General features: G+C 37.8%; 3 protein-coding genes across 11 annotated transcripts; 2 read left to right on the top strand and 1 right to left on the bottom strand.

Moving 5' to 3' along the window:
- The first annotated feature begins 35 nt into the window (after window positions 1–35).
- On the top strand, window positions 36–4106 carry LOC125221965 (protein SUPPRESSOR OF K(+) TRANSPORT GROWTH DEFECT 1-like). Of its 7 annotated transcripts, none has more exons than XR_007176447.2 (10): window positions 36–624; window positions 1173–1278; window positions 1476–1674; window positions 2250–2318; window positions 2407–2481; window positions 2573–2671; window positions 2793–2948; window positions 3142–3277; window positions 3403–3510; window positions 3715–4106. XR_007176447.2 is itself a non-coding variant. In XM_048124324.2 (9 exons), exons 1-8 carry the CDS (start codon window positions 153–155, stop codon window positions 3265–3267), a joined length of 1302 nt encoding a protein of 433 aa, XP_047980281.1. In that variant the 5' UTR covers window positions 36–152; the 3' UTR covers window positions 3268–3277; window positions 3403–3558. The 7 variants fall into 7 exon arrangements, 2 of the variants coding, with proteins under 2 accessions (XP_047980281.1, XP_047980280.1); XR_007176444.2 differs by having other exon boundaries at window positions 3354–3510; XR_007176446.2 differs by having other exon boundaries at window positions 3142–3308.
- On the bottom strand, window positions 4079–7070 carry LOC125221964 (Tetratricopeptide repeat (TPR)-like superfamily protein). Its single transcript, XM_048124321.2, has one exon. It carries the CDS (start codon window positions 6931–6933, stop codon window positions 4315–4317), a length of 2619 nt encoding a protein of 872 aa, XP_047980278.1. The 5' UTR covers window positions 6934–7070; the 3' UTR covers window positions 4079–4314.
- Window positions 7071–8391: 1321 nt separating this feature from the next.
- Window positions 8392–14963, top strand: LOC125222411 (protein HIRA-like). 3 transcript variants are annotated; one of them, XM_048124996.2, is made up of 11 exons: window positions 8392–8978; window positions 9549–9824; window positions 9977–10228; window positions 10317–10432; window positions 10505–10714; window positions 10828–11815; window positions 12239–12440; window positions 12550–12790; window positions 13150–13272; window positions 13600–13714; window positions 14134–14963. In XM_048124996.2, the coding sequence occupies exons 1-11, from the start codon at window positions 8871–8873 to the stop codon at window positions 14551–14553; spliced, it is 3051 nt and encodes a 1016-aa protein (XP_047980953.1). In that variant the 5' UTR covers window positions 8392–8870; the 3' UTR covers window positions 14554–14963. The 3 variants fall into 3 exon arrangements, with proteins under 3 accessions (XP_047980953.1, XP_047980951.1, XP_047980954.1); XM_048124994.2 differs by having other exon boundaries at window positions 8393–8978; window positions 10317–10714; XM_048124997.1 differs by lacking the exon at window positions 8392–8978 and having other exon boundaries at window positions 9695–9824; window positions 9974–10228; window positions 10317–10714.
- Window positions 14964–15981: the final 1018 nt, after the last annotated feature.

Raw genomic sequence — 15981 nt, 5'->3', positions numbered from 1 at the left:
CCAATCCAAAATTCCCAACTTTCAACTCAACCTTCAATCCAAGAAAACCCCAATTTTGTTCTTTTATTCTTTCAATATATCATCTTTCCATTCACCACAACCCCACGCGAATTCGAACGCCAGAAAAGCTCAATTATTTATGATCGCCGACGATGTATAGCAATTTCAAGGAGCAAGCGATCGAGTATGTCTGGCAGGCAGTCGCCGAGGACAACGCCGGAAATTATGCCAAGGCCTTCCCGCTGTATATGAACGCGCTGGAGTATTTCAGGACGCACCTCAAGTACGAGAAAAACCCTAAGATCAAGGAGGCCATCACACAGAAGTTCACCGAGTACTTGCGCCGGGCGGAGGAGATCCGCGGCGTGCTCGACGAGGGAGGATCGGGCCCCGCCGCGAATGGCGATGCGGCCGTGGCGACGCGGCCAAAGTCCAAGCCCAAGGACGGGAAGGACGGTGAGGGAGAGGATGGCGATAAGGAGAAGCTTCGGGCGGGGTTGAACTCGGCTATTGTTAGGGAGAAGCCTAATGTTAAGTGGAATGATGTGGCTGGATTGGAGAGCGCGAAGCAGGCACTGCAGGAGGCTGTGATTCTCCCCGTGAAGTTCCCGCAGTTTTTTACTGGTATAATTTCACGATTGTGTTTTGATGTGTCTGCATCCAAGGAGTGTAATGTGTGATAAGTGATTGCTTTGTGGTGGTGTTTGTGTGTTACCTGGTTAATATCTATCCTTTTCACAGGTTGTTGTGGCTTTGAACTGTAAATATGCGCTTTTCTGAAGAAAATTTGGTTGAAAGCATAATTTTGGGGGGCCTGTGGTTTAGGGTAACTGGTGACATGGCTGTGAGTTCTAATTGATTGAATTGTTTTTGTTCAGTGAGTGTATTTCATAATTACCTGCCTGCTTAAGTTATAGATTTTGAGATGCTTTCTTCTTATGTTGTTTTCATTCTTACAATGGACAATAGTATGAGGGAGACTAGATCATAGAGTTGGTTTATCCTTGTCGAATAAACATTTAACCTTTCGTTCGTATTAATACTGGTACACAACTTCAAGAGTTCTATTTTGTACCATGTATACGGAAGAGGAAGCACATTCAGTTTGGAGCATGGCCATTTAATGTATGCCCAGCTTGTTATACTTAATGTGCTTCTCTTTGTGTGTTTAGGTAAGAGGCGCCCTTGGAGGGCTTTTCTTTTGTATGGTCCTCCTGGAACAGGAAAGTCATACTTGGCCAAGGCTGTTGCCACTGAAGCTGACTCCACGTTTTTCAGGTCATTTGTCTTCCTCGATATTTGTATTTTCTGCTTGCCGTTCGTAGATAAATGGATGTGAACTTAGCATTGTTACTTGAAAAATCTGTTATCCAGTTTTGTGAAAAGGCGTGCATATGTTCAAACTTTTTTTTTATTCATTTTCAATGATCAAGTAGATGTAAAATTAGTAAGTGGCGTATGCTCTTTCCTTTCAGTGTTTCTTCTTCAGACTTGGTTTCAAAATGGATGGGTGAAAGTGAAAAGCTAGTCTCTAATCTCTTCCAAATGGCACGTGAAAGTTCTCCCTCGATCATATTTATTGATGAAATAGATTCCCTCTGTGGACAGCGTGGAGAAGGAAATGAAAGTGAAGCATCTAGGCGAATCAAAACAGAATTGCTTGTGCAGATGCAGGTAATTGTAGTTCAAGCTCCAGAGGATTGATTTTCATGCCCAGCAATGACATTCCTATCATTATTCGTTCATGAACATGGATACCAATTTTTTACCTCTGAACTTGCTGCTTCATTAGATATGACTTTGGAACTTGTTGATTGGCTTCAGACCTCTAATCTCTAAATGAAATATTATTTTTGTACATTTTGAGTTATCTAATTATTGCTACATTTGAGATATTTGGAAATGGCATGTCATTATTGCAAGTTAGGTCTATGTTGAAGATTCCGTTTTATTTTAGGTTATTAGAACCAAAGTTAGGGAGGTTTTATATGGATTTTTTCATTCATTACTATCCTGGATTTCTTGTTGGTCTCCGTCGTTACAAACATTCTATATCAACTTGGGAACATTGTTTTATGCCATGTTCAGCTTACAATGTATTTAGAAGATAATTAATTTTATATTCCTACGATTCTTATCTCTCTCCTGCACCCTTTGATATTTTTTCTGTGGTGGTTTTGATTTGCCTATATCATTAGAAATGAACTTTTGACAAATTTCCAGTTCTATTTTTGTCTTAAATACATCAGGGGGTGGGACACAATGATGACAAAGTTCTTGTTCTTGCTGCCACTAATACTCCTTATGCTCTTGATCAGGTAATAGTTAGTTGCATACTGATGGTAGAAAATGGATATTTTTCATTCAACTTCATTATTTTTGTATTCATATATTTATTTCCTATAGGCTATAAGGCGGCGGTTTGACAAGCGTATTTATATCCCACTACCAGATGTGAAGGCACGTCAGCACATGTTCAAGGTAAGAAGCATTCTTTCATCTCACTAATGGAACTGTAACTAGAATTATTTATTGAGGATTAAAATAATCTTGTGGCCTGTTACACTTGCAGGTGCATTTAGGAGATACACCAAATAACTTGAACGATAGAGACTTTGAAAGCCTAGCTCGTAAGACAGAAGGTTTTTCTGGTTCGGATATTGCTGTTTGTGTAAGTCTGGATCTAAAATGATGTTTAGATAAGCTCTGTGCTATATTTTGAGTGCTGCCGTTGTCATTTAAACCTGCACATATCTGTTTATGACTCAGAATGATGTGAATGACTTTAATAGGTTAAGGACGTCTTATTTGAGCCTGTACGAAAAACACAAGATGCAATGTTCTTCGTTAAGACACCTAGTGGTGCATGGGTGCCATGTGGACCTAAGCAACCAGGTGCCATCCAGATAACTATGCAGGAGCTTGCTGCAAAAGGACTTGCTGCACAGGTATCAACTTTAGTGGAAGCATATGTGTATATTGTAGTCTGTGTAAAACATAATGATGTTACAATGCAAGTAAATGTATGTCGGTATAGTTGTAATCTATTAACAGAAATCTATTTAGATGTATGTATTTCTGTTTGAGCCTCTTTCTCCTCATTAGAAACTAAATGTTCTCTATACCGTCCTGCTTTTGTAGATCAACCCACCTCCTATATCAAAAACAGACTTTGACAAGGTGCTTGCAAGGCAAAGACCAACTGTGAGCAAATCTGATCTCGATGTGCATGAGAGATTCACAAAGGAATTTGGCGAGGAAGGCTAACGAACTTGAGGTGCTTTAGCCTGCTACAACTTGTGTACCTGGTGACTTTTTGTATATTACTACGTATGATTTTTTACTGCATTCAGATTAGCTCATCAAAGGGGAAAGGTTAGATGACTTTTCATTTTCCTCCAGCATTGGGCCAGAAAATGAGCCGACGCTTCTCAAATTGCTGTACTTATGTTATGTACAAACATTAAAACTACTCCAACAAACGATGTCAATATGGTGTGTTCATGTGAGGTAACTAAATGCGGTGGCATTACATGATGGCTTTTTTCTTCTTCCCCATTGACTTATTAAGTTCCAATTCTGGTCATCTTATTATAATTATTAGTACTAGTTTGGCTTTGCATATGGATTGGCACTTCGTCATTCCATATTTGTGTTTAGAAAGAGATTCATACTCATATATCATAAATTTGTAATGATAGATGGCATCTGCAGGTGACATTTTATCCTCGTGGTACAATTGATATCATTCCACCAGCAAAGTGATGGAGATGAGACTGCTGTTGCATGTCGTTGTTCCTCCATTTTTCATGTTTTTCTGATCAACAATGGTTGATGATGGTCATGATGGAGGACGCCACAAAGTCTTATGAACTTATTCTGCTATGGCTAGAAGAGACTCAACAAAAATCATAGCATAAGTTGTTAGATTAGAACAAACCAGTAATTGACAAAATAAAATCATATGTAAATGGGATCTCTCTCTCTCTGTCTCAATTGCTCCAAATGGATGTCACTACAAACTTATGGTGATATGTTGATACATGGACTACTATTTACACTATTGTATTCCAGCTCATATAAATGTAACCAAGTTTCTAATAAAATTCAGTATGTAATTTATATTTTCCACACGAAATGATACTTGACAAAAAAAAAAAAGAAAAAGAGAGAAACACAAAAAAGGAGGGAATCTAGTTTACAAACATCTATACCTATGTTTTTCAACATAGAAATAGCAGAACCGAGCATAGACTAAACCGCATATCTAAAACTCTCCCTAAATTCCTTATTGCTTGTAAATTTTTAAAAGTGCTACCAGTAATCCCCACAAGAACACAAGCCTTTGCTAAAGTGGTGGAATCTATTTGAATCCCTTACAATAATTTCTCTGGCTTCTATTCTTGAAATTAGCTTAATCACCGTATGGCAGTCACCACAGACCCTGAGGTTCTTTATGATCCGTATCGGAACGCCATGAGGTAGTGAAATCAATCCGAAGGCAATAGCCAGCCTCTCACTGTGCCGAGAGAGGATGGATTCTTTCTGTTCCTCTTCAATATCGTGAAGCACGTAATTTGTATCTGGCTGATATCCCGCATCCCTCAAACGAACGCCCAATTCTCCAAGTTTCCTATAAATTTGATCAGATAGAGGATGTGAAACGTCGCTAGCCATAAAAGCATACGTCTTTTTCTTCACTTCAATCCAGCTATAGCCAGTTTCTTTTCTAACTTTCCTATCATCCATCAGTTTTCTCACTTTTGACCTATCTTGCCAGTTTCCTGAGGCAGCATATAAGTTAGCTAACAAAACATATGCAGCCGAGTCATGTGGTTTACAAGAAATGAGTTTTTCAGCTGCAAATTTCCCCATCTCTATATTTCGATGAACTCGGCATGCAGCCAAAAGAGTGCGCCAAACAGTTGGACCAGCAGGAAACGGCATTCCAGTAATAAGCGCCATAGCTTTGTCTAACATCCCAGCTCTGCTGTACAAATCAACCATGCACGAATATATCTCCATGGTGGGAGAAATGTGAAGTTTGTTTACCATCATATCAAAATATGCTTCACCTTCACTTACCAATCCTGTGTGGGTGCAGGCAGAAATTACACCGATAAATGTGATGTCATCCATCTCTAAGTTCCTCTTTTGCATTTCCTTAAACACACCGAGTGCTTTTTCCCCATAACCATGTTGTGCATACCCCGAGATCATCGAGTTCCAGGAAACTAAGTCTCTTTCCTGCTGCCTCTTGAAGACTTGATTGGCACTCTCAATATCCCCTTTTTTGGCATACATAGTAACAAGGGCACTGCTTACAATTAGAGTGTTGTTGTAGCCAGATTTGATTGAGCTTGCATGAAACTGCTTTCCTTGATCTGTAGCTGCCGACTGTGTCGCACATGCGTTTATTATAGTAGAGAAAGTGAACTCATTTGGCCAGGCACCTTCCTTGGCTAACTGACCATAAAACCTTACAGCTCCCTCAGTATCGTCTTGCTGAGCATACGCAACTAACATTGCAGACCAAGCAACAATGTCCTTCTCTTCTATTTGCCGAAAAACTTTCCCTGCATCATCAGTCTTGCTTATTTTAATATACGCGTTAAGCAATGCTGTTCCTACTGAAGGTGAGTTTGAGTAATTGGTTTTGATGATCTCCGCATGCACCTGAGACAAAGAATTAGCTGGAAGAGCTGCAAGAATTGTAGAATAAGTGTAGTGATTAGGCCTCACGGCTTCTCTTCGCATCTGGAGAAACATATCGGTTGCTTCTAATGTTCGACCATTTTTCATGTATCCTCCAATAATCGCTGTCCATGACACCACACTTTGAACTGTGCCTATCAATGAAAACATCTTCATTGCATCATCCATCTCACGTCCTTTCGTGTAGCACGCCATGAGAGCTGTTCTGACATTGTCGAAACTACCAAACCCACGCCTGACGGCCTGGCAGTGGATCTGCCGGGCAAAACCTATTTCTTTAAGGTTGGAACAAAGCTTAAGAGCAGTGGCAAAAGTTGTTTCTGTGAACTCTACACCAGCAACCCTCATTCTATAGAACAGCCCAAAGGCATCCAAGTCGAACCCGTTCATCATAAGACCTGCAATCATCCCATTCCAAGAGACTGCATCCCTACAGTCAGTTCCGTCAAACACACACCTAGCCTCTCTACTCATTCCAGACTTTGAATACAGACTAACCAAAGCATTCCCCACCTCCCGGCTTGAATCAAACCCGTTCTTGACAGTCATACCGTGCAACTGAGCTCCAACCCCTACTGCACCTTCATCTGCCAAAGCACCAAGAACAGTGGCAAATGTGAAAGGATTAGGTTTGACACCCTCAGATTTCATCAAGCTGAAAACTTGTACGACCTTTCGGGTCATCCTTTTGATAGCATAGCCCGTAAGCAACGAAGTCCAAGTCACTACATTCTTCACCCTGATCTCATCAAACACTCTCTTCCCATCATCCAAATTTCCATTCTTGATATGCATATCAACAAGAGAGGTTCCGACACTGACATCCTTAAAGAACCCATTTTTAAAACTCTGGCAATGTATCTGCCTACCAAAATCATAATCTTGCAAGCTCGTAGAAGCCTTTAAAATGCAAGATAAGCTGCTCCCATCAGCCGAAACACCGGAGCGATTCATAAACGCGTATGTTTCCAACGCCTTTTGATTCAGGCCATCGCGCGAGTAATCGAACAGCAAATGGTTGTAATACGAAACATCTCTCTGCCGAAATTCATCAAACGGGTTCTGCGCGTTCTTGAAACGTGAAAACTCCGACGACCCTTGGGAGTTTTCTGAACCCACTACAACTGACGAAGAGTGGAAGTAGTTAAAGCATCGAAATATGCAGGCAAATTTGGACAGATGCTTGAGATTCTTTGCACATGACCTACGGATTATCATGGCAGTTTTTGATTTATACTATTATCCCCAGAAGATCTATCTCAAAATTAGAATAGAGAGAGTAATAATTGGCAGACATCAATGTAAAGATTGATGTGGTAGAAACGCTTCTCAAAATCAGTCAATGTAGCTGGAACTCAGAGGCCTGGTCATGAACTCTGCTGAGCTGAGCTACGAGGTTCGGTTGAAAACCCAATTTTACCCTCCATATTTTACTTTCCACATAAGCGAATAAAAACTCAATAAAATTTTTGGGAAAGTTGTCATTTATTAGAACACAATTTTTGATTAATTTATATTTTTTAGCTTATAAAAGTAGCTAATTAAGGTTGTAACTTTTATACCAGACAATCAAGATTTTGATAAAATTGTAACTTTTGTAAAATTTTTTTTATGTATTAACTAATTAATTAATAATTATTTAAAATTCAAACATTATAATAAAATAATGCTAAATTTATCCAAAAGTTAACTAAAATTATGATTTAAAATACAATTTTTTTTAAAATTTTAATTATATGAGATAATTGAGAAATGTGCAACGTTATTATTTAAGTAGCTACTTTTGTAAATTATGAGATGACCATAATTCAATAAAAGTAATGATATTTTTTTTAAAAAAAATTGTACTATGTTGGTTTTATAAAAATAAAGAATTTGAGTTCATCATGAGGTTTGGTACTACAAAATTAAAATAATATGAGAGATGTGAATAAAAAAGTGATTGAAATTTGTCAAAAATAAAAAATGAATTGATCTTGTGGGACACGTCAAATTGAAAGAGAGATATGATTTTTAAGGGATGAAGGACAAACTTGTCGAAAATAAAATTGAACTAATTTTATGGGACACACCAAATTAGAAATGTAAGATGGTTTTTATTGCGGATGAAAGGAGTTTATAACTCACCAAATTTTATTTAGTGCTATTAAATTATTAATTGTGAATTCTCCAAATCGGGAATGGTAAAGTCTGGATAAAAATTTCTTAATAAAAATATAATTTTGAATGGTGGCTGTAGTTGTTGTGATTATATCATGACTAATATAATTGATTTTAAATAAATAAGTGACTATATTAGTACTAATTGATTTACAATTAATTTTTTTAAATTTATTGTGACTTTTGTACTTTCGTCATTATATCTTTATTAATTACATATTAATAATCTAAAATCAATCACCATAATATAAACCATGCTAATTTTATCTGGACGTTAACAAAAATTACTTAAATAATAAATTTCATCAAAATTTTAACGTTATGGGATAATTAAGAAATAATATGGAGTAATAATTATAGTATAGTTAATAAGTTATTTTTATAAATTATGTGACTAAAAAACAGAAGTAAATCAAATACTAATAGATTCGCCCCCCTTTTCAGGGTTTATGGTGCACTCTGTTATTATGTGAACAAATTGGACCGTTAATATCTTTGAAAAATTTGGCCTGTCTTTTCTTCCTGATTTTTGCACTGAATTACTTTACCGACACAAATTCTTAGTAGGGTTTTTTCTCTGGTCACCATAGTTTCAACACCTTTCCTAATTTCCCAATCTCAAACTTTCACTTTAATTTTTCTATCCACTAATTAATTTCCAATTACTGGAAAACGTTTACTTTTTTTCCTTTTTACCCCCTGTTTGAAATTGGCAAGGAATATTCCGCCGAATACTAATTTCGAATTTCATGCTCTGATGAATTTGTTCGATACTTGAATTGAATTTCTGGGCTTGAGGGCGTTACCAGTTTACGGAATTTTGCGCCTTTTTCACTGTTCTATGCTCTCATTAGGGTCTGTTTGAGTTGCAAGGCATGAACTTAGTTGGAATTTCAGGGTTTTAAGTGCGAGAGAGAAAAACCCTTGTTCAATTCTCTACTGTTCCCCTAAAATTAATTACGTTTCTGAGGTGAAGTTTGTCGGAGTGATTAAAGATGATCGCGGAGAAACCTAGTTGGATTAAGCATGGCACCTCTCAGATATTCTCCATTGATATTCAGCCTGGTGGCCTCAGGTTTGCCACTGGTGGTGGTGATCATAAGGCACGTTAATTCCTCTCTAATGTATTCTTTATCTCTAAACTGCAGTTTTGAAGTTCAGCATTCTTTTTAGCTGCTAGTGATCTGTTAAATATTGGAACTTGGAAGTTAAAGTTGCGGCGTAATGAGACAGTACGAACATTCACAGTGTTAATGCATTCTTGGAATATGATGTTTGATGTTCAATCAAATGATTCTAAAGCAGTGTGACCTGTTTTACAATGTAGTCAAATTGACGTAGTCATGGAGAACTTTTATGAATCTTGGACCAGCAAGTATCTTTGGACCTGCAGAGAATGTGATCAAGAAAACTTATCCTGAGGGGCATTCTGTGGATTACAACTATTAGGAGTATTTTGTTTATTGACATATATACAGACTACAGTAGGCTGATATGTGTTTGAACTTGTAATCTACAATGTCAAATCACAGATGAATTCGTGGTTTATCATTTTAGTGTTCCCATTTGTTGTGTCTGAATTTGGAATGATACAATTACTCTAGTTGCTTCTGACATATTATAGTGAAATTCTGCTGGACCTCTCTTTATATTGTGATCCATGAATTTTTCAGGTTCACATTTGGAACACAAAATATGCTGGCAGAGAGAAGCAAAATGATGATTCAGCTTCAAAGCTTCTTGCAACACTGCGGGATCATTTTGGGTCTGTTAACTGTGTTAGATGGGCTAAGCACGGAAGGTATATTGCATCTGGATCAGATGATCAAGTTATTCTAGTTCATGAGCGGAAGCCTGGCTCGGGAACCGCAGAGTTTGGCAGTGGAGAGCCGCCTGATGTTGAGAACTGGAAAGTTACGATGACTTTGAGAGGTCACACTGCTGATGTGGTAATACAAGTTCCATAAAGATATTTTGGCTTACAATGTCATATCATTGTGTTTGTTGGTAGCTAAATCTTGTAGGGATTGCCACCTTTTGTTCATTATGATTGGGTGTGTGCTCTAATCATTGTGTTGATTTTCTTCTATGCTTAAAGTAGGTGGATCTTAATTGGTCTCCTGATGACTCAACATTGGCCAGTGGGAGTCTGGACAATACCATTCATGTTTGGGACATGAGTACCGGAATCTGCACTGCAGTTCTTCGTGGTCATTCTAGTCTTGTAAAAGGTGTAGCCTGGGATCCTATTGGGTCATTTATAGCTAGTCAATCGGATGACAAGACTGTCATAATATGGCGAACAAGTGATTGGAGCCTTGTTCATAGAACTGATGGTCACTGGGCTAAATCTGTAAGTCAACAAATGGCGGTAAAAAATATAATTGTTCATTTTCCTTCTACCCGCCATTTACATGCTATATTTGAATTTTTATTTTCAGCTTGGTTCCACCTTCTTCAGACGGCTTGGCTGGTCACCGTGCGGACATTTTATAACAACGACACATGGTTTTCAGAAGCCCAGGCATTCTGCACCTGTTCTCGAGAGAGGGGAATGGTCTGCCACGTTTGACTTTTTAGGACATAGTGCACCAATCATTGTTGCTAAGTTCAATCATTCAATGTTTAGGAGGACTCCGTCCAATTCCGAGGACTTAAAAACTTCATTGGTTGGTTGGAGCAATGGTTCCTCAAAGGTTGAAGGAAAAGAATTACAGCCATATAATGTTATTGCAATAGGAAGTCAGGACCGCACCATAACTGTGTGGACTACAGTTAGCCCTAGACCTCTTTTTGTGGCTAAGCATTTCTTCGCTCAAAGTGTGGTGGACCTCACCTGGTAACTTAAATTCAGCATGCATTTCTTATTCCTCTAGTTATGCTGTCTTTGTTATTATTTACATTCTGGTCATACATGCACTTACCAGTTTCTCAATTTTCCTGTGATTACAGGAGCCCTGACGGGTACTCAATATTTGCTTGTTCCTTGGATGGGACAGTTGCGACATTTCATTTTGATGCGAGTGAAATTGGATATAAATTAACTGATGCTGAACTAGATGATTTTAAGAGGAATCGCTATGGCGATGCCAGAGGTCGTCAGGGTAACTTAGCTGAGACTCCAGCTCAGTTGTTGCTTGAAGCAGCATCTGTGAAGCAAACTCTGAGTAAGAAGATACGTGCAGTTGTTCCAGAGAGTCAGGCATCTTTGAGACCTTCTGTTGATTTAGGGGTTACTAAAAAAATTAATAAGACTGTTGTAAATGATAGAAAGAAAACTGATGATGCTATCGGTGATGTGTCGAACAAGGTGGTCTCTGCTCGGATGTCAAATCCTGTAAATCAGAAAGAATATAGACGCCCTGATGGTCGGAAAAGGATAATACCAGAAGCAGTTGGTGTTACTGCCCATCACGAGAGAACATCTATTGGTGATCACTCAGAAGGTCTTCAGTTAGTTGTGAATTCTTTAGATCATAACAAGGATAATAATGGAGAGATATATACTGGTAATGGTACTCGAGAAGGTTCAATAAGAAGGGTTATAGGTGGGAGTGCCGATATAATAGAGCGTTCTGGTCTCACTGCTAGAGCATCTATTAGTGAGAACTTGATTATTGAGAAGGTTCCAGCCTCTGGGAGTAAAAAAACATGCACTAATGTCGAGCATGTTAGTCAACTACCTTCTGGCAGTATTCTTTCAATACAAGTATTTGAAAAGAAACAAGGGGAAGATGCAATTTGCTTAGAAGCCCGTCCAAGAGAGCATGCAGTTAATGACGTTTTGGGAGCAGGAAACACTTTAATGATCAGAGAAACAGAACTTTCCTGTACACGAGGCTCTCAGAATCTTTGGTCTGATAGGATCTCTGGGAAGGTCACTGTCTTGTCTGGAAATTCGAACTTCTGGGCTGTTGGTTGTGAAGATGGATCACTCCAGGTTTGTAACTTCAGGTCCCAGTTCCACGTTATTGAAGATTTCTTATGCAATGCATTCTATATGGTTATATAGTTTGCCCCTCGTTCTTCCGTTTCATACCCAAAGTTCATATGTTATGGGCTTACAATAATGGCGTACTTACATGCTGTTAGCTATTAAGAATAATATCTTTTCAAATGTCCATTATGTCGCTACAAAAAAGTACAGAAATAGTACTATATGCAAACTATTTGCAGAATGTTTCAATGTCATTTGATCTGTGCCAATGTCCTTGGATTAGGGATTATGGTTTCTGTTTCTGTAATAATTCAGTGTCTACAACACATGTGAACCTAGTTTGTCGTGCACACTTTTTTTCCCCACATGAATGATGTGATGAATATCTGCTCTATTTATTGATTGGAAATATTCATCATTGTGAAGGTTTACACAAGATGTGGGAGGCGTGCCATGCCAACCCTGATGATGGGTTCTGGAGCAGTATTTATTGATTGCGATGAATTCTGGAAGTTGTTAGTTGTCACAAGGAAGGCGTCCTTGTATGTGTGGGATCTTTTCAACAAGACATGTCTACTTCAGGATTCCTTAGCTTCACTGGTAACTACAGACCTAAAATCTGATGCTGGTAAGCATGAAATCTAATTTTTAACTGTATAGCTGAAACTGTAGCTGTTTGATTTTGTTAATCATGTAAGAATATAATTCTAATGTTTCTCTTCTTCTTGTTCATCTAGGTACTGTCAAAGTTATATCTGCAAAACTATCCACATCTGGATCTCCCCTTGTTGTCTTGGCTACACGCCATGCGTATCTTTTTGACATGAGTCTTAAGTGTTGGCTGAGAGTTGCAGATGATTGTTTTCCTGCATCAAATTTCTCTAGCTCATGGACCCTAGGTTCGGCACTTAACGGTGAGCTGGCTGCATTACAGGTTGATGTCCGGAAATACCTGGCACGGAAACCAGGGTGGAGCAGGTTTGTACGCAATGTTTATTTCTTTAAACAGTTTTCCATGAAATTTGTCTGCCTTTCAATGAAGATAAATGTCTGGCTTTTCATTTAATTGGTTGCTGACCTGACTCACCTTTAGAAACATTCAGGAAAAAAGCAATTGTGTGCAAATGTCACTTTTATTGACCTGTTATTTAGCATAGTTTTTGACAAATTTATGTGAAGATACCAGCGTTGGAATTTTCCTTTTACAGATAATGTTCTTTTGTTTTGTTATTAGCATGCCATGCTTCTTGGTTTCATACATGATTTTTTGTGTCTCTTCTATTTAAACCTTATAATGTTTTGCATATCATTCACCTTGGGATGTTATTGTAATATAGAGTGACTGATGATGGAATGCAAACGCGTGCTCATTTGGAAGCTCAGCTGGCATCTGCTTTGGCTTTGAATTCTCCCAATGAATATCGCCAATGTCTTCTGTCGTATATTCGCTTTTTAGCAAGGTATGTTGTACTGTTTCTACTTGTCAACACTACCTGTAAGATCTCCCTGTGGTAGTTGATAGTAAGTCTCAGGATAAATATATTTGTTATTTTTTATTTTCCTTCATAGTGAGCATAATATTCGTGATAGACTGATAGTGGTATGGCCAAAACAGGAAGAAAAAAAAGAAGAGATTGTTGTGTTTCAGTTTCTAGCTGTTGATAGCCTAATATAGAGAACAATTATAAGTGGAAATTTTAGGAATAGGATTATGCCAATTAGTACTTACTATGCATCATTTTATGCTTGTAACACATTTCATAGCCTTACTGTTTTGGTAAATGCAGAGAGGCAGATGAGTCCCGCCTAAGAGAAGTTTGTGAGAACTTCCTTGGACCCCCAATTGGAATGACTGAATCTGGATCGGATGCAAAATCACCAGTGTGGGACCCTTCTATTCTTGTAAGGCCCCTTTTTTTATGAACATTGTTTATTTCAACACAGTTTTTCTACTGAACAAGCCAGAAAATGGCTTGAGATTTCTCATTTGTTTCTCTGTTGATTGGTTGCTGTCGAGTATTTTTTTTTTTGCCATGCGGTCTTCATCAGTTTCTTTGGTGATGCATAAATCTTCTTTTTCCCTTATTTTCATGAATCCGAGATAGAGCCGCTTGCAAAGCAATGTGACACTATTTTTTTCCAGATCATGATGTCATCTACTACTGAAATAGATTTGCGATATATGCTTGTTTCTTTTTTAGTAGTATTTGCCATGCCCTAAAAGATAATTATGATCAGTTAACATGCAGAAAAACGGGAACGAAAAGGTTACTTGTATGTGAATACATCTTTTGATTTGCTTTTCTCTATTGGTTTATCAGGGTATGGATAAGCACAAGCTTCTCCGCGAAGACATTCTTCCGGCTATGGCATCCAACAGAAAAGTCCAACGGTTACTCAACGAGTTCATGGATCTCCTTTCTGAATACGCCACCATTGAGACAAACTCTGAGCAGAAGAATCCACCACAACCGACTTCACCATCCCAGCCCACAAAAGATGCAATAGAGAGAAAAGATTGTTATCCAGCAGCCACTTGTGAGAATGTTCTTGAGCCAGCTGTTACCACAGCGGATCCTACTCTGCAGGATACTGATGAAATGGATGTTGTGACAACGACGAGAGAATCTCAAGCAGATTCTGTTAAAACTACGTCACAAACAACAGATCAAATGAATATAGACATCCCTGCCTCAGATCAAGTGGAAAATGCTGCGCCATCTGCAAAACAAGACTCTTGATCTTGGCTTCAAAACGTCCGTTTCTGCTGACCAAATACTTGATCATAATGCCGATTACCTGTCTTTATCTGCTCTGCTCGCAGATCTAAGAATTTTGACCTGACTCATGTCGTAGATTATGGTGATTATCTGCTCGTGATCTACACGAGCTTCTGCATTTGAAGCTCCAGCTGATTGAGGTACTTGAGAAGACTAGATCTGCTTCATCCTTATTTAATCTAGTTTCTTCTAATTGTTATACATCCAACTAATTTTTCTATGTAAAGTTGATTGCGTTAGGCTTCCCCATTTTCAAGTAGGTTGTAAAGTAAATTCTACTCTAAATCTTGCCGTGAGTGAGATATGTCTCTAAAACGCATAATTTTGGCTGATTAAGTCATCCTCCCTACGACAAGGGAAGCATTCTGCAACCTATGTGTTTTTGCAGTGTTTCTTTCACTTTTCATCTGAATTGGTTTCAAAAATTTAATGTCTGAATTGTCAGCATAGGAAATTTGAAATTGCTGAGCTTCTTCCTAACATTAGTTTACATTTGCTCAATAACTTGTTGGGTCGTACAAGATTTTAAATTAACATAAATAATTGTAGTACAGAGTTCTTGACTTTTTTCTAATTGTTCAATAACTTGTTGGGTACTAATTTTTGAATTTCTAGGCTCAACATCACATGCATTATATTTACAGCTCAATCAATCAGTTTTGGCAAAGTATAGATCGCCGAATGCTAACAAATATTGCTCACCTAACGCCATTACTTAACCACATTATACACTATTATGGGAAAAAAATTAATTTAATTATTACTAAGAGTCACATCAGCCAGCCAAATACAAATCGGTTGATAATGAGATTAACTGCACCGCCTTTCGCTTTATTGTTATTTGTTGTGATAGTTTGCACTAATTTATCGGAAATGAATTGATTAATTTGAACACTGGATCTAAGTCTATTTTGGTTGCCTGTGATTATTTGCAACACATGGTTTCCTAGTATGGAAATTTCACAATTTGCAGTCACTGACTTTTACACCTCCCCACTCTAGTTAATACCCCTCTAATTTTCTCTTTCAAATCCGTAATTAAAAATACCAAGCATGAAACATCTAGTGACCTCAAAATGAAGATAAGCGATAACATGTATACTTAACTAATGTAAGCTTCGACGACTATAGCAATTTGTAACAGATATTTTAAAGGTTAACAGAATGAGAGTTCCCTTTAATATATCAAAACCGAAAGTAAACTAAGATGAATAATCTGTCTATTTATATATCTATACAATTCCTCACATGAAGACAGTTATCAGAAAACAATTACAATCGTCAATCAAAATTCCCTTTTATGCAAAATGCGTACTGGGTAATTAAATACTGCAGATAAAAATAGTTGTATGCTCTAGCAAAAAATAAATACTAAAAATTAATTACAAG

Source organism: Salvia hispanica, chromosome 1 (genome assembly GCF_029641045.1).
Source record: "Salvia hispanica isolate PSC_SH4W2 chromosome 1, Shi_PSC_v1, whole genome shotgun sequence".
NCBI classification, from domain to species: domain Eukaryota; kingdom Viridiplantae; phylum Streptophyta; class Magnoliopsida; order Lamiales; family Lamiaceae; genus Salvia; species Salvia hispanica.
Note: the sequence above shows the minus strand (reverse complement) of the source record. Positions and strands in the feature narration are given on the sequence as shown.